Source organism: Protomyctophum bolini (assembly GCF_963924005.1).
Source record: "Protomyctophum bolini genome assembly, chromosome: 7".
Classification (NCBI taxonomy): domain Eukaryota; kingdom Metazoa; phylum Chordata; class Actinopteri; order Myctophiformes; family Myctophidae; genus Protomyctophum; species Protomyctophum bolini.
In genome coordinates, this window is record NC_137868.1 from 47,118,202 (window position 1) to 47,141,818 (window position 23,617).

General features: G+C 42.4%; 1 protein-coding gene across 1 annotated transcript; it reads right to left on the bottom strand.

The window, feature by feature from the left end:
- Positions 1 to 4,359: 4,359 nt before the first annotated feature.
- LOC308318772 (chymotrypsinogen A-like) lies at positions 4,360 to 23,617 on the bottom strand (the record flags this gene model as incomplete). The annotated part of the gene is made up of 7 exons (XM_080768401.1): positions 4,360 to 4,423; positions 9,384 to 9,607; positions 11,632 to 11,765; positions 20,850 to 20,987; positions 22,629 to 22,777; positions 23,232 to 23,424; positions 23,614 to 23,617. The coding sequence occupies 7 exons, from the start codon at positions 23,615 to 23,617 to the stop codon at positions 4,360 to 4,362; spliced, it is 906 nt and encodes a 301-aa protein (XP_080624527.1).

Below are 23,617 nucleotides of genomic sequence, written 5' to 3' on the forward strand. Positions count from 1 at the left end.
CGAGGTAAGATGGCCGCCACGTGGCAACGTTGCTCTGCATTGGTCAGAACGCGGGTGAGCCATTTAGCTTGCTTATCTATGGTCTACTAAATTAGTAGAGTGGTGTCGAACTCAACTTGGGGCGAGGGCCGCATTGGTCAAAAGGTCACTTGATGGGGGCCACAACCAGTTGCGGACGCACGCTCAATGTCTCAGTCAGTCACTGCTATAATATATATCTATCTATCTATATGCTCAGACCGAGCCAGTCAGCCAGCAAGCCACACACATAGTGCTCAGACCCAGCCAGTCAGCCAGCCACACACATAGTGCTCAGACCCAGCCAGCCACACACATAGCTCCGTAAGGGAGTGGTTGCACCAAAAACTGAAGAGGCTACTGGAGATTGGAGAACCTGATTTGGACATGATCTGATGCAGGACAATGTCACTATGACAGAAAGAGAAGATGGGTCTGGCCACATTCATTCACCCCATAATCTCAGTGGAAATTGGGGAGATAGATATAGAAGAGAGATAGTCACTTACTCACTTGTTGTAATTTGTAGTTACAACAAGTGTAGTTTCAGGCTGGTATGAAGTACTTGATATAAAGAGAACATGTTCAGTTCACTAGTCTACTCTACACTCTACTCTACACCTGCCTTCATTTCATCTGATTGTCTGTCTGGCAGGCACTTAACAAGCGATCGTTAACACTTAACTGCGTCTGTTAGAGAGAGGGGCAGAGAAGAGTGGCTTTGCTCAACTTGATTTACGTATATTCTCCACTCTGATGTACATGTTCGATATATCATGCAGCCTTACTTATTAGTATATTTTGGCTATTTCGACACCCCTGGTCTACTTGGCTAAACGCTTCAAATATTAGGCTACTTTCTTCCACCAGGGGGCGATCGGTAATAAGGAACTGTGTTGACCCGGAAGTTAATGTGTCTGGTTGCCTAATGTTTATCAGTTGCGATTTGGTACGGTGAGCCGAGCAACAAAGAGCGTGGTGAAAAATGTCTCAAAAACGAGTGAAGATGTTTCAAATAGAGTCTCTACGGCTGTCGATAAATGAACACATGGCGTCGGTGAGAGAGGACATATCGTGTGTTGTCAACGAGCGCCTCAGTTCGGTGGAACAGTTAATGTGCAGCCTCTTCCAGAGAGAGATAGAGACTCTGCTGGAGAGACGAGACAAACTGCTGGACGTGATTTTACAGCCAGGCATCAAACTACATAGAGCAGGTTTGTTATTTCAACCACTTTTTTTGCACACGTTTGAGGCAGCCACTACTTTAGCTAAGGCAAGCTTAAGTCAGTTTAAATAATGGGATGAATCTAGAGTTGCAATACCCTAGCTCCATTGACTCGGATGACTCCCCACTCATCCAATTTGGTTTGCGATCTGCTTGTCTTAAACGACGTTAAACTCACAAACATTGCAGCTGTAGTCCAAGCTAGAATTATCCTCTTTCAATCTGCCAATCTTGTTTTTCATAAAAAATCCACGTAGACATGTTATGAGCTACTTTCTGTCAAGAAATTCTGTGCTGGTGATTCTTTTTCTAAGTGCTGGAGTTTGGAAGCACTCGTCGTATGTCACTGAACGGTCCTGCGTACCACCTGTTTCGAATTTGCACATAATGCAGGAGGCAGCAGCGCGACCCGTTAACAAAAACGAGTGCTTCCAAACCGCAAACCAAATTGGATGAGTGGGGAGTCAACTCTAGATTCATCCCATTATAAAAAAATCTAGAGTTGCAAATTGCGGCTAGCTCCAACCGGGGTCATGCCTATGTTCCCTCAGCCCTAGTATGTTCTCCCATTTAAAAACAGAACCTATGTTCCCTCAGCCCTATGTTCCCTCAATCCGATAAGTGCAAGTGTAATAAATGTAATAGTGTAATAAGTATATTAGTGTAATAGTGTAATACGTATAATAGTGTAATAAGAGAATATAATAATAATAATAATAATACAGACAGCATTTTTTTCCAATGAAATTGCCATTAGATGGTACTATTTCCCCCCAAAACAGCTCGTCTCGTCTTTTTTTCTCCATCTTTTTTCTCGTCTCGTCTTATTTTCTCGTCTCGTTTCGTCTCGTCTTTTTTCTCTCGTCTCGTCTTTTATTTCTCATCGCATTTTTTTTCTCGTCTCGTCCTTTTTTCTCGTCTCAGCGTCTCATCAAGGAAGCAGGCACGACTGCAATTCATCTTAATGTCTTTCATCGGGTGCACAGTCTGAGAAAAACCTGTTAAACAAGACAATACCAGCACTCACGGAACTGTCCTTAAAGGAACTTTATTGTTTCGATTTCCCAGAGTATAATTTTTCAGTTCCTTGTTCCTTGTATATATATATTTTTTTACCTTCTTTGTCTGGTTAAATGTGGTAATGTGTAAAAAGGCTGAGTCAGACTTGTTGTTCACAGCGCACACCTGACAAAATATATGAAATATTCAGACTGTACATGACCAAGACATCTCCCTTCAGGAACGGTATGGGTATTTGTGACATGGGGTACCAGAGCTAAAGGAAACCCATATTACTAAAGTATGGCTTTCCCGGTATATTGTGCAGGAGGCCATCCAACTGGCTTATGCCAGTACAGGGTTTCATCCTCCTGAAGGCCTTAGGACCCAGGATGCTGCCATACCCTGCGTAGAGCAGGGTATGCTCTGCTGTCGGCCTCTGCTGGTAGAATCTAAAGCAGCAGCATCAAATATTTGCGAGAAAAACAAAATAGGTCAAAATGGGCATATTGTTTTACAGCCCAATAAATCGTCTTCCATTGGCCTTCATTGAGTTGATTGATTGACAGCTGACATGACAAGCCTCTGTTACGGGTCTCAGGGCTGCTGAGTACCTCATTAATAAAACTGAACCTGAATAAACGGGGATAAAGACGGAGCAATGAGTGTTGCTTTTCTTTCCAGAATGTAACTGAGGGGAACCGGAAGCTGCACTCCTTATATTGGGACCCCAGAGAACCTGGGCTAGAACAAACGTTCCGTCCTCACTGCATGTTACACTTTGCTAGTGCAATTAATTGACAGTATTAATTGTAAACCTTCATAAAACGAAATTATTAAATAATTAAACAGACTCTTAAAACACATTAAGTTGGGTCACACTCTCCTGGTGCTGCCACACCTTTGTTGATTTACTCAACATTGGGGTTAATATTTGTCAGTCCCAGAGCCTATAGTTCAATCACATTGGAAGTGGCTCGGGAGGCATCCTTTGGTTAGACATAAGGTTGGTGTGGGGTGCGTTAAGACAACCGGATTAAGGTTGGTGAGGGGTGCGTTAAGGGTTAGGTTAGGTCTAGGTGTGCTGTCCCGTGGGAGGTTAGGTTAGGGTGAGGGTTTGAGATGGTTAACATCGGTAGACAACTTGACTGCCTGTGCGTGCGTTTAACTTGATTTGTGAGTTATCTTGGCACAGTACCATGGGTGTGTACGGTGTACGCATAACAATAACCATGCTGCATATGCAACGATTGGTATGTGGTAATGTGGTTGACACGCACTGTAGGAGGAGAAGATGAGTTCAGATATGTACCAGTGCCACTGTGTGCTATTTTGTTTAAAGCGGCATTACACCTCAAGCAGACTGTAATTATGAAACCTTTTAATTAATTGTCTGGTTTGGGTGTTATTTTGTTCATAAAGTGCATGCTATTCTTGTGTGATCCTCAACACAGGATTTGATATATCCAGACTAACATTATTAGTATTGCCTTCACCACCAATAACCATGATAGTACAGCAGCTATCTGCACCCGGGGGCATCACTATGCCAGCTTGTGCATGTGATCGACATTTGCATTAATGTTTTATTTTTGCCACGGACATGCAAAACAAGTGATTGTATTGTATTGTATTGTATACTTTATTAGTCTCCCGAGGAAGAAATTTGTCTTAGACAAAGGGCCCGCATGCAAGCGTAGCCCTAGTCCATGTCGCCACAGTGCAGCGCCAAATACATCTTTCTTGCATCATAGAAAAAAAGAAAGAAAGAGAGAATGGGGGATGGGGGGGGAAGCAGATGGAGGGGGGGGGGGATGAAGACATCATAACACATACAGTTGCATTGTGTAGGCACGGAAGCTTGGGTGGGGGGTTTGTTTAGGGTCGGGGGCTTGGGCCAGGCACAAAAAAGCTCTCTTCCTACGCAAGCCATCGAAGGGATGGGCTGCGCGGGGGGAGGAAAAAAAAGATACCTAGCTGCCGGGGGGGGGGGGGGGGGGGGGGTAGAAGGCGGTTGTGTGTAAGACATGTGTGTCCATGAGAACAGTTCGGTGGAAAGTTCATTTCCCATGTGTTTGTGTAAGTGTGTGTTCCTGGCATATCTCCCCAAGGTCATGTCACGTTGCCTCAAAGTCCTGCGTTATCATGGCGAGTTCAGTGGAAACGAACACGGCCCATAGTCTGAAGACACAACAACAGGTGTCAGGGAGGGTGGGGGTTGAGGTGGGGGGGGGGGGGGGCAGAGGATCCTTTCTTCGCTGTCTCTTCTTGTGGAGATTGTCAATTGGGGGGGGGAATCCAGATTCATGTTTAGAGCGAGGTATAGCAATATGGCTATTTCACCTCTATGTCCGTTATGGCTCTCTGTCCGTCATGGCTCTCGGGCGCTGACCTGTTCCAAGATCGTGTCCATCTTCTGATGCATCTGCAGGGCTGGCCTGTTCCAAGATCGTGTCCATCTTCTGATGCATCTCCCCAAGTGCCCTGCCCAGCTCGGCATGGCAGGCAGCATAGGGGCTCCGTTCAGCGTTGCCATTTTCCAATTCTTTGGTAAACAAGACCAATGCACAGCCCAATCAGCAGAAATCCTGTAACCATAATCCAAATAGATGCCTCTTCTACGCTGATAGTCGGGGGAAGATCCATCAGGGTATTGAGCGGGCTCTCCAGAACCCAATTTACATGAAAAAAATGTTGTCCATCACGTACAGAGACCAGCACCAGTGATCAATGATATCACCAGAACACAAATGTATAGCCTACAGTACTAATAGACTCTTGACGTGTCATATATTGTCTACTCTATTCCACTGCGCTACACATTTTAAAATAAGTCACTTATCAAAACTTATTTTTGGGGAAAAGCTACAACAATTGTCCTTTCTTCTTAGCCTATAATGACATGCCCAAAATCAGGATGTCTGGGTTAAAGTAGTTGGATATACTGTATAGTTACCCAACTAACTTACCCAGCAAGACTGGGAAGTTATCCACTGTATTCTGGCAGGTGGCCGTCCTGAGACAGGCATTATATGTGGCATAATGCATGGTCCAAGTATATTCCATGTTGGGATTTCAATAAATGGGTCTTATACAGTAAGTACAGTTGCAGTCCGAGAAAGGGACCCTTAGCTGCAAAGGTGAATGGTGAATTATTGCAGATGGCCTTTCAGAGGACAGTGTTACTTGGGGACAGGAAGTTCTACAGGCTAAACAAGTTTTGTTTGTCAACGTAGCTTAAATAGTTGGTGTCAGTTCATTAAGGTGTGTACTCTAGGTTGATGAGACAACTATGCAATGGAAACATACCTGAGATTCAAAACAGATAATTAAGTACATGATGAGTGATTCATGTCACTGTCAGAATTTAAAGGAATGTTTCACTGTTCACTGTTTCACTGTGTTGTTGTGGAGCATTTGCTATAACAAAGTAGATAGACTAGACCCCATGCAGTAGTGTCATTGCTGTAACTTGGTATCTGTAATGTGTTCTGTTGCTGCAGGGTGAACTACTGCATGGGTAGCATTATAGTATAATTGATGCCTTACAGCCCCCCCCACCCCCCCCCCCCCCAATAAAATAGCTGATCTACAAGCTCACAATGTGTAGATGTAGATCGGCTAGTACCTACCTAGCTGCAGTTTGCAACACAGTAACACTAGATTTTCTTTTTAAATGGGATGAATCTAGAGTTGCAATACCATCCGTTGACATCCCATTAATCCAAATTGCATTTCTGATCTGCTTCTATTAAACAACGTTAAACTCAACAACAGAGCCGGATTTACCTTGCTGAGGGCCCCCGGGCTGGACCAAATTTGAGGGAACCCCTTGAGGCGCGTTCGGTCTGAGCACTCAAACCTCCTGAGCAGACATCAGCAACTCCTGAGCAATCTTACATCACCTTGACACCAACTATCCAAACGTTACGATAATGCGAAGTGAGTGCCCCTCACTTCACACAGGTGTGATTTTTTTATTTTCTCCAAAAGGATTTTGGTATACGAGTGAATCAATGAATAGTTACATAAGCAAGTTACAACATTTTTATTTTATATCAAGGTGGTAGGCTAGCAATTTTAGGAATATTCAGTTAGTCTACATATCAGTGGTTCTCAACCTTTTCAGGCTGTGACCCCCCCCCAAAGTAATCATATTTGAACTGGGGACCCCCCACCCATGGAGAGTGACCTAGCATTTAGTTATCTTAGTGTAACAGAGCCTACTGCCTGTCCAGTAGTCTACTCTACACTGACAATAGCAGAACCATGCCCTGACACTATTTCACCAGAATGGAAAATAGACTTAATTAGTATCACTTGTAATATGGTTACTGCACATATACTATAGCCTAAAAAATAGTGCGCGCAATGCACAACATAGATACTGTACAAATTCTGAAGTGTATCTTTAAAATTTTACCAAAATGGAATATTGGATCCAAATCTTTGTATCATCTTTGCTAAACAGTTAGAAAAAGGCACGAAACAAGACCCATAATGTATAAAGCCCATGGCAGAAGACCTTCAACACATAATAACTGTTGTTCAACAGAGAGATGATGTTCATAAAACCCTGGCAAACCCAAATTCAATATACTCTCCTCATCATATATCATGTTGAGAACTACTCCAGTAAGACAGGAGTGAGAGCATGCAGTCTCGTCAAGAAGACTGAATAGGGTACAACATTGTTATATTGTTTCATTTGTGGGAAGGCCAGCACAATTGATTGATTGTTTCAATCAGTTCATAGACAAAACCAGGACTACTGGTCAGAGTACCAGAGACAGGGCCTTCACATGCAGCATCAGAAAGATTGATGAAGTTGTACATTGGCTGCTCTCGTACCCAGATCTCTTTGCACATGACAAATATCATAAATGCTACCTAAAACACTAAGGGCTGTATTTTGCGTGTCTTAAGTACCAGGTCTTATTCCCTAACTTGAGTAAACTAAAGACATGGAGGCGTGATCAATGCTCTTTGGCCACTCAGAATAGCCAAATGGCATTGATCACGCCTCCAGGTCTTTAGTTTATTCAAGTTAGGGAATAAGACCTGGTACTTAAGACACGCAAAATACAGCCCTATATCTCTAAACGAAATATAGCAGCTATAAAACAAAGAATTAGAACAGCAGACCAGTATCTATGTCAAAGCTTTTATTAATCTCACTGAAGTAGTTAACATTTTTCTTTAAATAAATGAAAGTGATGATGACAAGTCATCACTTTCAATAAATAAGAGTTGACATACTGAAGACACTGGTCCATGGTTTTCTTCATCGATATATCTGCAGGTCTATGTAGTAGTTCTGGATTTTCTTGGATATTTTCATCTTCTCTCATTGTGCCCATTTCCCATGGGCACACTTTTAGAGCATGCAACATCAGACTTTCCATGTTCTACAAATTGTAATGCTGTATGTTTCCAGGGTTTGTATTTAGACAATATCATCTTCTTCCTCAGAATCAGTGTCTTCAGTATGTCATCATATGTCATCATAACAATCAAGGAGTTTATATACCGTAAATGGAAATTGGTGCATTTACAGTATATAGAGCTTTTATCCAAAGCACTTTACATAGATTGTGCATTACATTCACACATTCAGTCACACACCGATGGCAGAGGAAACCATACAAGGCAACGACCTGCACATCGGGATCAATTAGGGGTTCAGAGTCTAACTCTGGGGGAGCCCTTGATCGAACTGAGAATATGGTATAGTACTACCGGTATATTGTTAGTTCACACTGAAATTTGTCTTGCGAACCTCACGCTTCTCCATCCAGCCGCTCTATTGGCCACTCTATCCCTGAGGCACTACCGCCCCGGCATATTACCGGTATTATATATATTTGTCATCATACACAAAGAGATCTGGGTACGAGAGGAGCAGATGATGTACAACTTCATCAACCTTTCTGATGCTGCATGAAGGACCTTAAGTCTCTGGTACACACACCAGTACCATATAATGGCTATCAGATGTTCTGGTCTTGTACTGGCCTTCACACAAATGAAACAATCTCTTTGTATGTTAAACAATGTTGTATCAACCCTATTCAGTCTTCTTGATGAGACTGGTGCAGGCATGCTCTCACTCAACATTTGCAACTTGCTCATTACTCATAAACCGTGGGCCACGGTTTTATGAACATAATCATCTCTCTGTTGAGCAACATTTAGTAAGAGTTGAAGGTCTTCTGCCTTGGGCTTTTCAACATTATGGATAGTGATGTCCCGATCACACTTTTTTGCTCCCGATCTGATTCCGATCATTTTAATTTTGAGTATCTGCCGATACCGATTTTTCCCCATCCGAAAATTATATTTTTATGCAACTCCTATTCAATATCACAATAGTACAATATCCCAAATCACGGACAATATCCAGTCTAATATCATGATATGGATATCATATACTAGGGATGTCCCAATAACATTTTTGTGCTCCCGATCTGATCATTTAAAAATGGCATGATCGGCCATGGATTTCCGATACACTTCACATATAAGATCACATAAGATGCACATAGGTGGAGCCAAATACTGTAGTATAAATTGACTGTAACCAAAAAACTCAAATAACAGAAATGAATAACTTGATTATCTATATATTTATGAGGATAATATTGAGATTTGAGCTTGATGAGGGAGCATCCAGGTCATGTGCTGCAACATAATATTGTATAATTATTTATTGTCCTGTATGTATTGTCCTGACTCCTGAATGTATGCATTGACCTGAACAAAACAATTTCCCCTTGTGGATAATAAAGACATCTAATCTAATCTAATCATAATCGTGAAGTTATGCCACAAAATATATATGGTGTCCCAAACGAGGGGAAATAAAACTAATGAAATCTACAGTATCACATTAGTTTTATTTTTACTTCACTTATCAAGGGTGGGAAAACGTAAAAAAAACTCTACTCACTTGAGTATTATTCCCTTATTAAACAGGACAGAGTGAGCAAAATTAATCTGGCAATAAATGAGTTAAGTACCAAAAGTAAAATAGCCGATCTACAAGCTCACACTGCGACACATTGTGAGCGTGTATAGATCTGCTACTTTCATAAGGCCGAAATACATATAGGGCTAAAGTGGTGCTTTTGTATGTATATACTCTAAGTCTAAGGAATAGTCATAGTCATCCTTCACAGGGACACTCTGTGTCCAGCATGGATATCCATTGTGAGCGATGCAGCCAGAGATCCATTCCACATATCGGTGGACGTTGGCGTAGACGCCGGGTCTGGCAGCACCGCATGTGGCGGTCCCAAAGCTCACCAAGCCTGCCATGTAGTAAACACCATCTTCCTTGCACATCAGGGGTCCGCCAGAATCCCCCTAAGAGACAGGATGTAAGGATGTATTCTATTATAGCCTACTACACCTTTAAATTCATCCTTTCATTCTGTTATAGCCTACTACACCTTTAAATTCATCATTTCATTCTGTTATAGCCTACTACACCTTTAAATTCATCCTTTCATTCTATTATAGCCTACTACACCTTTAAATTCATCCTTTCATTCTGTTATAGCCTACTACACCTTTAAATTCATCCTTTCATTCTATTATAGCCTACTACACCTTTACATTCAAGGCATTCCTTGAGAAGATCTACAAAATGTTTCCTATACTACTATTTATACACCAGTAAACTATAATATATATGCGTGTGTGCGTCACTTTAGGTGGACACGACTACAACACTCGGTCGCATTCACATCTCTACTTCACCTCTACTTCGGTACACTCGATGCGATTGGGGGGTGGAGTTTCAATCATTCTTGCATAATACAATTTGCTGCGTTTGCGTTCACGCTGCGCTGTATAGCAAGGAACCGCAGCAAGGCACTTTATCAATGTGTTCAATTCATGAACTACACAGTCAAATATATGGTGTTAAAATTATACTGTGAGTAATAGTTAGAACGCAAAGGGTAACATACCCGATGCAATGTGTCGTCGGGAGACGTGGACTGGACGTGTGTGTGTGTGTGTGTGTGTGTGTGTGTGTGTGTGTGTGTGTGTGTGTGTGTGTGTGTGTGTGTGTGTGTTCTTTTGGGCACATTGCAGAGGCACAGCAGAGACGGGAGCGCCAATTCTTTATAATAGCCTACTCCCATAAACATAGATGATCCAATCATTATATAAATGTATTATTAATATGCCATGTTTGCTACAGTTTATAGATCATAGATCATGCTGAGCTATGTGTTGAAGTTTGAAGTAGGCCTATAGGCTTTTTGAAGAAAGTCCTCACTCGGATCCCCACACACAGTGACAGTGCTCCATACAACTGGGTTTTCCACACAACAACTGCATGTGGATTAAGAGCTTCCTGTCTGGTCGCATGTCAGAGGGTGAGAGTTGGACAGCATCTATCTACGTCCCTCAGCCTCAGTACCGGCTCCCCACAGGGCTGTGTGCTGAGCCTGCTGCTCTAAACCCTCTACAGCGGTAGTTGCACTCAATGCTGCAAAAAAATGATCTGTTGCTGCGACACATTTTAGTTTTCTCTGCTATCTTAAAGGACCACTTCACCACTTTTCAACCTATCTTCATATAATAGGTCCTCACTAATAATCATGAAAAAATGGCACGATTTTTTTTTCTACTCAGTCTGTGTCTCATAGGACGGCTGTGGGCAGTTTAGAAACCGTCTTCCAGTGACATCATCATTAGGCAGATCTTTTTTTTAAACAAGATTTATTTACAAAAATCTTTCGATTTTCATTATCGTGAGAATGATGGTTTCCATTTTCGCATTGCAACTTTTCAGGACTAGAAAGCCTGCAGTTTCTATTGGCTTGTATTCCCCATCGATGATGTCACTGGAAGACGGTTTCTGATCTGCCCACAGGCCTCCTATGAGACACAGACCGAGTAGAAAAAAATTGCACCATTGTTTTCATGATTATTAGTGAGGACAACATAGGTTGAAAAGTGGTGAAGTGGTCCTTTAAGGGTTTGTTGTGCGATAACAGCTAAAATTACATGTTTGTGCATTAGTGCTGCAGGGGTTGTGCAATAACAAGAAGTCATGTGTGTTTTGTTTTAGCTTGTTGTTTTGTGATATGATGCACTGATTGGTTGGCACTTTTAATTTTGTTGTACACGTTGCAATGACAAATAAAGATCTATCTATCTATACGCACAGACGACACAGACCAAATATACTGTACACTGCAGTGTTTTTTGTTTCCTTAATGGATAATTACCAGTGCTATAGTGGCCGCTAGCGCGCCAGTGCAAGACGGTTTTGAAAAATAACCAAAAATGGCCGACAGGATTCATTTTAAGTTGCAGTATAACATCTTGGTGTGAAGGTGACCTAATACACTCACGCACCCACGCACACTTACACTACAGGAGCCAACTTTTCCCAACTTGTCTTCTGCACAGATCATGGTGTTGTCCAGGTTGCTATGGAACTCCTGACAACGCTCGTCAGACATCACGGAAAGCTGGCCATGTGACATGTTGTGTGGGTTGTCAGCTGAGGAACAAGAACACACACACACACACACAGACAGCTCAGCTAAAAATCGTTCTAGGACATTTAATTTCCGCTTTTCAGAATCAGAATCAGAATAATTGTATTTGTCATTTTCCTATGTACTATACAAAATAACATGAAATATCGTTTCCCCTCAGTTATTGGCAGTGCAACATAAAACATAGAGCCTATTTAAAAACACAAGCTAAAAACTAAAACCAAACATGGAGAATCATTTAAAAAGAGCCCCAGTATGTATGATGACGTGCAATTCATATGGAAAAGTTAAGAGTTACCAACACCACGCACAACCTATAAATAAATAAAGTGGCATGGTGCTATCCTTAACTCATAGAATGCTGAAAGCGTTTTTAAACGTTTTATTATAGCCAAGCGCAAGAAGCGCATAACGTTTTTATACGTTTTATGGTCCAAAAAACGTTTTTTTATTGATTACTATGGTTCAACTATATTTGCGCCCGGACAACTCATAATGTAACACCGATCGGCTCTAAAAAGAGTTAAAACCCCCCCCTGCTGAAAAGAGGTGTTGGTCTGAGAAGCGTCTGGCACCGCCTATTGGTTGGTCTATGCGAGGACGTACGACGTAATGGATACGGCCGTCCGGCATAGACCAACGCAGATGTCAGGGGATCTAAAATGGATGGGACAATGCTCTTGTTTGTGTGAATACACTCGATTCCCCCTCCCCTCCTGTTTCTACATGGTTTCTCCCGAGGGAGAATGGTGGGGGGGGGGGTCTCTTCCTCTTGGATCGCATTGGCAGTTCCCCCCCCACTCCCGAGTCCCCACTGCTTTCAACTGCAAGGCTTGCGCTCTCATTCTCGGAACAAGATACAACGCGATTTGCTCTCTGCCCGTATATAAACCTGCAACGATCGGCATTTGATTTCATAACGTAACGTTTGCCAGACACATGTGGAGTTAGTCATGGACAGATTGCACATCATTATCGAGGGCCCGCCATGATACGTTGGTCGCTGATCGCAAGCCGTACTGCTGCTGCTGCTGCGCTGCTGCGCTGCGCGCATCCAACCATCCAATCCATCCCCCTTTCTCGTTACAACAGGCTATTATAAACTCACCGTCGAGCAGCCTGCCCTGCACCTAATGTGATAAAATGAACGGCAGGACAAAATCGGATCGATTATTATCTGTCTATCAGCAACATACGGGTGTTTGTCTTGCAACGACAGGTGGTGCTTTCTCGTTTTTTTTCTTCCAAATACGTTGACGTGCTGCTGCCGCATCCATCTCGTTGTTTTTCTTGTTTTTTTTCCCAAACATGTCCAGACACAATCCGATCCAGTCTCGCGTCTCACCTTATAGATACGCGAGACTGGATCGATGAGGTTAGTGGTATGTCTGGACATGTTTGGAGCGGCACACGACAATCGACAATAATGTTGATTATGCAAGATCATTTCCTCAAAGCCTAGTTGCCCCCCCCCCCCCCGTTACTGCGATTGTTTGTAGCTCGAATCACAGAATGAGTTCAATGAGCGTAGGGAGAGGGCACATATGGGGCTACGATTGAAGAAAGTTTCCAAGTCCGTTTTATGATCAGATAATGTGCATCAAGACTCTCTGCTTTCATAAGAAAAAAACTAATACTGTAATTGCGAATGCAATGAGCACTTACTATGAGACCTAGCAGATCACGTCTGTCTGTCTGTCTGTCTGTCTGTCTGTCTGTGTGTGTGTGTGTGTGTGTGTGTGTGTGTGTGTCTGTCTGTCCCGCTTACTGTATATGTGGACCTGGCCCTTTTGTGCCCATATATGGAGCTGAGTGATTTGTGAGTCATGGTGACATGAGTGTGATGGCGTGGTCCTGCTTTGGGGACTCCTTATATGGTTATGGCTGAGTCATGGTGACATGAGTGTGATGGCGTCTTTTGTGACCATATATGGAGCTGGCGTGGTCCAAGCACTAACTATGACACCCTGCAGATCATGTCTGTAATTTATTCTAATTGTTATTGCAATTTACGATCTGCGTTCGCCTTCCGCGTTCGCGCGTCTTACTCGTAATAATAAAAATCACACCCCTGTGAAGTGAGCAGTGCAATGTTGTGAAGTGAGCAGTGCAACATTGCACTGCTCACTTCACTGGGGTGTGATTTCTATTATTATTACAGTATTAGTATTTTTCTTATGAAAGCAGAGAGTATTCTGTTTCATACGGTATATAGTATGTACATGTCGCTATAGGCCTTATTTTGTGAATATTTAGTTGTTAGGTCCATGCTCTCTAAAATTATCTTTTTCAGAGAACTTTAGAGATGGCATGGGCCTGAATAACTATTATTCACAAAATAAGGCCTATAGCGACATGTACATACTATATACCGTATGAAACAGTCGACTCTCTGCTTTCATAAGAAAAATACTAATACTGTAATAATAATAAAAATCACACCCCTGTGAAGTGAGCAGTGCAATTGCACTGCTCACTTCACAGGGGTGTGATTTTTCTGGGTGGTATTTTTCTTATGAAAGCAGAGAGTCTACTGTTTCATACGGTATATAGTATGTACATGTCGCTATAGGCCTTATTTTGTGAATAATAGTTCTTCGGGTCCATGCCTTCTCTAAAGTTCTCTGGTGGGCGCAAGCTGCATTCAATAGCCAATTAGTGACAAACTGTATATGTGTACAATGTGTACTGTTTTCCTCCTAAAAGTAGACATTCAGGGCTTTCATTCGGTATATGGTTTGTATAGGATATTATTTGTGCTCAATTTTATATCGGTCTTTTGAACTAAAAAAACTGAACTGAAATGTCTGTCAACTTCAGGCCTCCATATCTCTGTTGTTTTTTTTTCACAAGCAGCGTGCAGGCAAAAGCAGGTGTTAGAAAAAGGTCAATATCTCCAGAATGGAAGATGGTAGAATCATAATTTTTTTTTTAAATTGAAGTGGACAAGTTGGGCTTTCTTTTTATTTATGCGATTGTGATTCTCGCTATAAGAGGCCCCTCGCTGTGGGCCCCCCAAAAAGTTCAAAAAGCCCATGTTAAGCCTTCAGCACCAGTAAGCCAGGGTCCGCTAGAACCTGTAGCAGTCTATGTGTTAAGAACAAAAGGTTACCAGCACTGCTTTTTTAAAAGTGCTGTTGTGCATCCAAAAGTGCATTTTTTTGTCCAGTTCAATCCAACGCTTCATTCAGTTTTGCCGGGGGAGGGGGCGCAGCTCGTTTCCGAGCCAGGGGAGGGGGCGTAGGGGGCGCAGTTTGTTTATGAGCCTCACTGCACTTGGGAAAAAACTGTTGTCCTAGTTGTCCTTGCCCTAATACTCCTGTACCTTTTCCCTGAGGGTAGGAGCATAAACAGGCCGTGGGAGGGATGATGGGGGTCCCCAATGATGCTGGTGGCTCTTCTGGCACAGCACTCTTTATAGAGCACTAACAAGGGGGGAACAGAGGCACCAATGATCCTTCCAGCTGTCTTCACCACCCGATGTATTGTTATATATTAAAGCATATAGGGCCAGGGCATAGCAGTGGCGGCAATTTTATGGTGCCACTCACAAATAGGCCATTCATTAAATAAATGTATATATATATATATATATATATATATATATATATATATATATATATATATATATTTAATGAATGGCCTATTTGTGATACAATTTACAATTTTACAATTTAGGCATTTAGCAGACGCTCTTAATCCAGAGCGACTTACATTAAGCAAGAACAAAAAAGCATGGGAATACATCACATAAAAACATTTATCATGAAACATGCGTAAGCTAAGAAAGTAACAGTGGAATCTATATAATGAAACTATACATATACACTATACATCTATACTACTATGCTATACATATGTACTATGGCGTGCTATGACTATATACAATGCAATTATAGTGCTGATATATATATATATATATAAAACCGTTGGAGGTGCAAGTCTAGTTAGCAGGCATAGACATCAAAAAAGAACTGCACACTCCAGGGAACAGAGACGGACAACTTACAATTTAGGCATTTACAATTTAGGCATTTAGCAGACGCTCTTAATCCAGAGCGACTTACATTAAGCAAGAACAAAAAGCATGGGAATACATCACATAAAGACATTTATCATGAAACATGCGTAGCTAAGAAAGTAACAGTGGAATATCTATAATGAAACTATACATATAAGCTATACATCTATACTACTATGCTACACATATGTACTATGACGTGCTATGACTACATACAATGCACTTATGCTGTCTACATAACATGCTATAAGTCTGTATCAAATGCTATCTAAGTCTACAGAATTGCTATCTAAGTCTGTATCAAATGTCTGTATCAAATGCTATCTAAGTCTACAGAATTGCTATCTAAGGGGGTGGGGTAAGTGCTATGGGCCATGATGGAGTCTGAAAAGGTGGGTTTTCAGACTACGGCGGAAGATTGGGAGTGATGCTGCAGTTCTGACTGCAATGGGAAGTGCATTCCACAGTTTTGGAGCCAGAAGGGAGAAGAGTTTGGGACGTGTGGAGCGTTGTCCCGGCGTTTTTAGTGAGGGTACTTCCAGCTTCCCTGCGTTGGCTGATCTGAGTGAGCGGGAGGGTTTGTAGGGTTCGATCATACTTGCAAGATATGGGGGAGCCATACCTTTGGTTGCTTTGAATGCCAGCATCAGAGTTTTGTATTCTGTGCGGGCAGCGACCGGGAGCCAGTGGAGGGAGCGGAGCAGGGGGGAGACATGTGAGAATTTTGGCTGGTTGAAGACCAAGCGAGCTGCAGCATTTTGGATCAGCTGGAGAGGCTTAAGTGCACATGCTGGTAGGCCAGTAAGGAGGGAGGTACAATAGTCAAGTTTTGACAAGACTGTTGTCTGGATTAGGAGCTGGGCTGATTCCTGGGTGAGGAACGGTCTAATTCGTCGTATGTTATAGAGTGTGAACCTACAGGATCGAGTGACAGCTGTGATGTGAGTTTTGAACGAGAGCTGACTGTCCAGGACAACACCAAGATTCCTGGCTGTTACTGCATCAACTTATTTATTAGCACGACGCGTTTCGCCGTGAGCTTCGTCAGGCAAGCAGCTATAAACTACACAGGTTCATCCCGATGTTCTGGGCATCTTTGTGAAGTTAGTGTTAGTAAAAAGCAGGTAAAAGAGTAACGTTTGAGCCAGTCACTCTACCATTCAATGTAGTAGAAACCTCTGAGTTTACACAGCAGATATGTCGTCTCTGCCTACAGGAAATACGTTCGCTGCGACCAGGGGACCCCTTTCTGAATCGGTCTATAGGCTAAATGTCCTTTTGTTCATACTGCGGAACATAGTTACCTGCAGTCTTTTCTCTAGTGCCACCATTAGGCCAAACCCTCCAGTTGTACAAAGGTAACTCAAAATGCATGATACTGGACACTTCATCATGACCTTTCCTTGGTAATGTTTAACACTGCTAGAAGCCATTTGAACATTGAAGGATAATGTTTAACACTGCTGGAAGCCATTTGAACATTGAAAGATAATGTTTAACACTGCTGGAAGCCATTTGAACATTGAAAGATAATGTTTAACACTGCTGGAAGCCATTTGAACATTGAAAGATAATGTTTAACACTGGTGGAAGCCATTTTAACATTGAAAGATAATGATTAAAACTTGTGGAAGCCATTTGAACATTGAAAGATAATGTTTAACACTGCTGGAAGCCATTTGAACATTGAAAGATAATGTTTATGTTACGGTTCCGAACCCGGGTTCGAACCCTCCACCCCAACCTTCCACTTCTGGCGTTCCTGGGCACAACCCACTGCGCCATCACCGCTCTTCCACCTAGTCAGGTCCACCTCTGTGTTCCCCTCCCCCTCTGACGAGCTGCCTGGGTGTGGCACTGCACACCTGTTTCCATTCAACCATGATCACCAGAGTCTTCAAGAACCCTGCCTTCCCTCCACTCCTCGCCAGATCTTCCCATAGAAACGCCTGGCAAGTACAGTTTCTCCCTACTCAGTTGCTGTCCGTACTCAGTAGAGCTTTTTGTGTGTTTTAGCTGCAGTGTTAGCTGTCTTGCTAATTTGTTCCTCTAATCCTCCAGACCTGGCTATCTGTCGTGCCACTCCTGGAGCTCGTCAACCCTTTGTTCTGGACTGTTTGTTTGGCTGCCGATCTACAAGCTCGTCTTCGACTACCCCCTTGGATTTCCCCTAAGTATATGTTATATTATATATATCCTCATAGATACATATCTACCTAGTTATACTATAGAGTATTTATGTATTTATATGGATTTATATATATATCTATACATTGTCATTATTCTGCTTTATTTGGACATTAAGGCCCTCATTTATCAACCGTGCGTACGCCAAAATATGTGTGCACGCCGAAATTGCCGACATTTTTGACATTTACCATTTCCGCCAAAGCTTGAAATTGAACGTGACAACGTTCAAAATCCACGTTTGCTCCTCAACTGGCGTACGCATTTTTTTCTGTCTTACACAAGCGGAGCAGCATTGTCTGAACTGCTGACACGCTGTCACAGGCATCTAAACATATGTTTTCTCTCCTAAAATGTTAATATAAAACGGTATGTGTATGTAAAAAAAAGGGAGAGATTTCCAACTTTACAAGTAATTAAAATTGCGCAATTAAAAACAATAACATGTTTACAATGTATTAGTTTGTGCTTAATCAAACAGTGATTTACTGGCCTTGTTATGCAAGCAACTTTTTGGAGCGCATGCGGTGATGCGGCTTATGATTGTGTTAGCTTATTTTATTAAAAAAAGGCATAAATGGACTGCACGCCTTTATTTCCAAGTGACAATGACAAGCATACAGCTTGCCTATTTGTAGTAAGTACTAGCAGGCTATAGGCGTAAGGGACTTAATCATTCACCATTTAAATAAGTGCTTAGACAGGTTTTGACAGTTTTGACAGTTCAGATAAAAGCAAGATCATTTTCGGGGCTCGGGAGGACGGGACCGCGCGGCGTGCGTCGCCAACACATACCAGCACACATGCAAGCGGCAAGCCTTCATCCATATGTTTATGATTCGTTCATCAATGATCAAATCAGAAATCACTACATAAACGTTGATTATGACTGCCTTGACGACATGATAGCCTCTCTCATGCTGCATGTATGTCCATGCGGCATACATGCGGATTTGGGCTGTCTGTGCTGGAATATTTCCATGACGTTGGAAAGTAGCCTATAGTGCAATGCAGCTGCGGAGAGTCCCAACATGCATGGCCACAGCAGGCCAACAGCACTTGTCTTTCTGGAGTTACGGTATATGCAATCTCCTCCTCGTTTAATAAACCTGACGTGTCACTGGAATGTCAAATGTGCCGTGCCAGCCCAGCGCAAGTGCATGGGAACCGCATCGGCGATAGGTATAGGCTAACCCAGCCAGTCAGCCCACCACCACCAGTACCATATATTTTGGCTGCACATTAATATAATTGACAGTTGACAGTCCTGCAGCCACTGCAGCGACTGCGAGGCAATCTAAATAGAATAGACTGTCGAACGTGCATGCAGTTGGTCACGGACGGACCACAGTGATAGAAAGAGACAGACAGACAGGACAGGAGGAGCACCTGCAAAACAGCAGCGTGTCACCGTTCGTGTGTGTGCCTATTTGTTATTTAATTATGGTTCAGGTTCAGGTTTTCGTTCACTAATATATCTTGTTGTATATTAAATAAAAAATACTTTAATAATTTAATATACAACTAACAACACACAGTGAAAGTTGCTTGCAAATTGCGATATGTGCGTGCGTGGCGTGCGGGGGGTGAGGACCGTGAGGCGGGCAGCAATAAGGGAAGCGAAGCGAGAGGAGAAACAGACAGGGTAGGCCTACAACTTTATTTAATTCATGCAGGTGTTCGTTTTTTATTTATTTAACAACACACCAGTTAGTTGGGCAGCTTGCAAGTTGCGTGTGCATGCTGTGCGTCTGTGCGTGTGTATGAGAGAGGGGGGTGAGGCGCAGCAAGGCACGGGAGAAACCTATTTTTTCATGTTACCATGGTTTCAGGAAACGTATTGCCGTTTTCAGGTCGCAAAAACGAGGGCGAGGCTTGATTTCATAGGGCGTGCCAGATAGATTTCAGCCGTCACATTTATTAACGTCAGAACGAAATTAAGGAAGGATCAGCTGTTTGCGATCACTTTATAAATGCCGTGGCGACGTGGGTGTACTACGAAACCTGCACTCGAATCTGTGGCAGATTTTACACTCGATTGATAAATGAGGGTATAAAGCTCTTCACTGTCTTCCTGCCTCTTGAGTGGTTGCATTTGGGTTCAGAACACAACTCAGTCTTAACAGTTTAACGCTGCTGGAAGCCATTTGAACATTGAAAGATAATGTTTACCACTGCTGGAAGCCATTTGAACATTGCAAGATAATGATTAAAACTTGTGGAAGCCATTTGAACATTGAAAGATAATGTTTAACACAGCTGGAAGCCATTTGAACATTGAAACATAATGTTTAACACTGCTGGAAGCCATTTGAACATTGAAGGATAATGTTTAACACTGCTGGAAGCCATTTGAACATTGGAAGATAATGTTTAACACTGAAGCCATTTGAACATTGAAAGATAATGTTTAACACTGCTGGAAGCCATTTGAACATTGAAAGATAATGATTAAAACTTGTGGAAGCCATTTGAACATTGAAAGATAATGTTTAACACTGCGGAAGCCATTTGGACATTGAAAGATAATGTTTAACACTGCTGGAAGCCATTTGAACATTGAAGGATAATGTTTAACACTGCTGGAAGCCATTTGAACATTGAAGGATAATGTTTAACAGTGCTGGAAGCCATTTGAACATTGAAGGATAATGTTTAACAGTGTTGGAAGCCTTTTGAACATTGAAAGATAATGTTTAACACTGCTGGAAGCCATTTGAACATTGAAGGATACAGTGGAATAATAGAATAAAGAACTCCAGAGACAAACGGCATCATATACCTGCTACATTATACGATACATGTAACATGGGCAATTATACCTTATATAGACTAGTGCAGCTTTTATTTAAGGTGTGATTAGTGGTTGGATACGTACCATCTTTAGTTTCGCCCCATCCAGCGACCACACACTCCTTTCCATCGGGGAAGAGCTTGTTTGGCAGACAGGCATATTTAACATAGCTGGTTTCCGTGGCACAGAATGGGTCATCGGTGACTTTCAGCTGGAGTAATGCTGAGACACAGTAAACAGAATAGAACAGTAAATAACAATACGGCAGTGGCTCAGGGGTAGAGTGACTGGATCGTAAACGCAAGGTTTCCAGTTCGAACCCGGGGATCAGGGGATCTTAGTATAATCTGATCGACAGAAGGAATTGACTTTAAAGTAAACAGAATAGTACATAACACTAGAAAAGTCTTATTGTTTATTCATGTTGTTGGTGTCTTATAATCCCGTAAGGGATGGGTCTTAACGACAAGACACGGAAATAAAGATTAATTAATTAATTCATACATTTGAATATTTATTTAACGCTTGAATTTATTTCTTTATAAACAATGTAAAACACAGATTGGTTACGTAACCAACCACAGCAAATTAGCTACTACAAACGTTATGCAAAGCTCGGCCAATCACAGCGGAAGTTAGGTAGGTTACTCCAGAAAAAGAAAAAAAAGTGTGACAATAACTATAACTTATTACTAGCATACTCTGACTGTACATCCATTTACACATGTCCAAACTATCACATTATGCCAAACAGTTTAACTTTTATTTTGAGAAGGGAACCCGCACACCCATATGCTCCAAAATATAAATGTATTGACGACGTTTTCGAGCCAAGGCTCTTCCTCTGGTCAAAACCGAGTGCAATGACGATACATAGATGTCTGTATGTTTTACGACATGTTTCACCTCTAGCACTCGTTATCTATATCAGGGGTTCTCAACCCATGGGTCGCGACCCCTTGGGGGGGGGGGGGGGGGGGGGGGTCGGTTTGTATCGGGGGTGGGGAGGGGGGTCGTGAGACATGGCCAAAGCATTTCCGGGGGTCCCCAGCCAAATAGGTTGAGAACTCCTGATCTAGATAACATCACCTGTACCACTTGTTCTAGACACCAGTGTAAAAGAAGACAGTAAATGAATGGCCTCACCAATGTCATTAGTAGCAACGCCAATGTTGCCTATTATCCTGTAACCACTAGTCCCTTCCTAACATTTTAGTCTAGTTTTTATTTGTTGACGAAATTGTCAGTATACTTAGTCTGTTTTAGTCATCATAGCTTAGTTTTAATTTAGTTTCCAATAGTTTTTGTCAGTGGAAAAAGGTAGTCGACGAACATTTTTCGTCTTAGTTTTAGTCAACGAAATCAACACTGGTACACACGTACTGTACAGACAGACAGACATACAGACAGACAGACGTACAGACAGACGTACAGACAGACGTACAGAGACGTACAGACAGACAGACGTACAGACAGACAGACTTACAGACAGACGAACAGAGACGTACAGACGTACAGACAGACAGACATACAGACAGACGTACAGAGACATACAGACAGACGTACAGAGACTTACAGACAGACAGACGTACAGCCAGACAGACGTACAGACGGACAGACAGACATACAGACAGACGTACAGACAGACGTACAGAGACGTACAGACAGACAGACGTACAGACAGACAGACATACGTACAGAGACAGACAGACAGACAGACAGACGTACAGACAGACAGACGTACAGAGACGTACATAGATAACACCAAATTAAGGTAAGAAATCAGCTAGTCTGGAAAAGAAGACATACAGTAAATGAATGGCCTCACCAATGTAAAAGAAGACAGTAAATGAATGGCCTCACCAATGTCATTAGTAGCAACGCCAATGTTGCTTATTATCCTGTAACCCAGATAAACAAAGTCTCTCTCCACGGAGATGACCTGGTCTGACTCTTCTTTGCTCCCGATGTCCACTCCCCCCACGACCACCTGCATGTCCTTGGCGTTGTTACTGGAGAAACAAGCAAGTTAGTAATTAAGACCACCTGTGCATGTTAGCATTTAGAGCAGCTCATGTTAGCACATGTTAGCATTTAGAGCAGCATTACCACATGTTAGCAGAGCAGCTCATGTTATCACATGTTAGCATTTAGAGCAGCTCATGTTACCACATGTTAACATTTAGAGCAGCATTACCACATGTTAGCATTTAGAGCAGCTCATGTTACCACATGTTAGCATTTAGAGCAGCTCATGTTAGCACATGTTAGCATTTAGAGCAGCATTACCACATGTTAGCATTTAGAGCAGCTCATGTTAGCATTTAGAGCAGCTCATATTAGCACATGTTAGCATTTAGAGCAGCTCATGTTAGCACATGTTAGCATTTAGAGCAGCTCATGTTAGCACATGTTAGCATTTAGAGCAGCTCATGTTACCACATGTTAGCATTTAGAGCAGCTTACATGCAGTGAGCAGCAGTGAGGACCCAACAGGATGCGATGAGGACACCTCCACAGGCATGTCTGAACGCATTAGATGTGCCTTTGGCTCTGTGCTGCAGGGACACCTGCCATGGATGCTCTCCAGGACGGGACAGAGTGCCTCCGCTGATCCTGGGTTCATTGTCGGTCTGGTCTGTGCGCCTGCCGCACTGGCCTGGGTTAAATGGAGACAACTAGAGCATGAGAGCCAGGGAGAGAAGTGTGTGTGTGTGTGTGTGTGTGTGTGTGTGTGTGTGTGTGGTACATGAACATGCATTTTGTAGGCTAATGTAGAAAGATTCAAGATTTGTTTTTATCGACCATTATTTGGGAAATGACATGGTCATGTATGATGCAGTCTGACACAT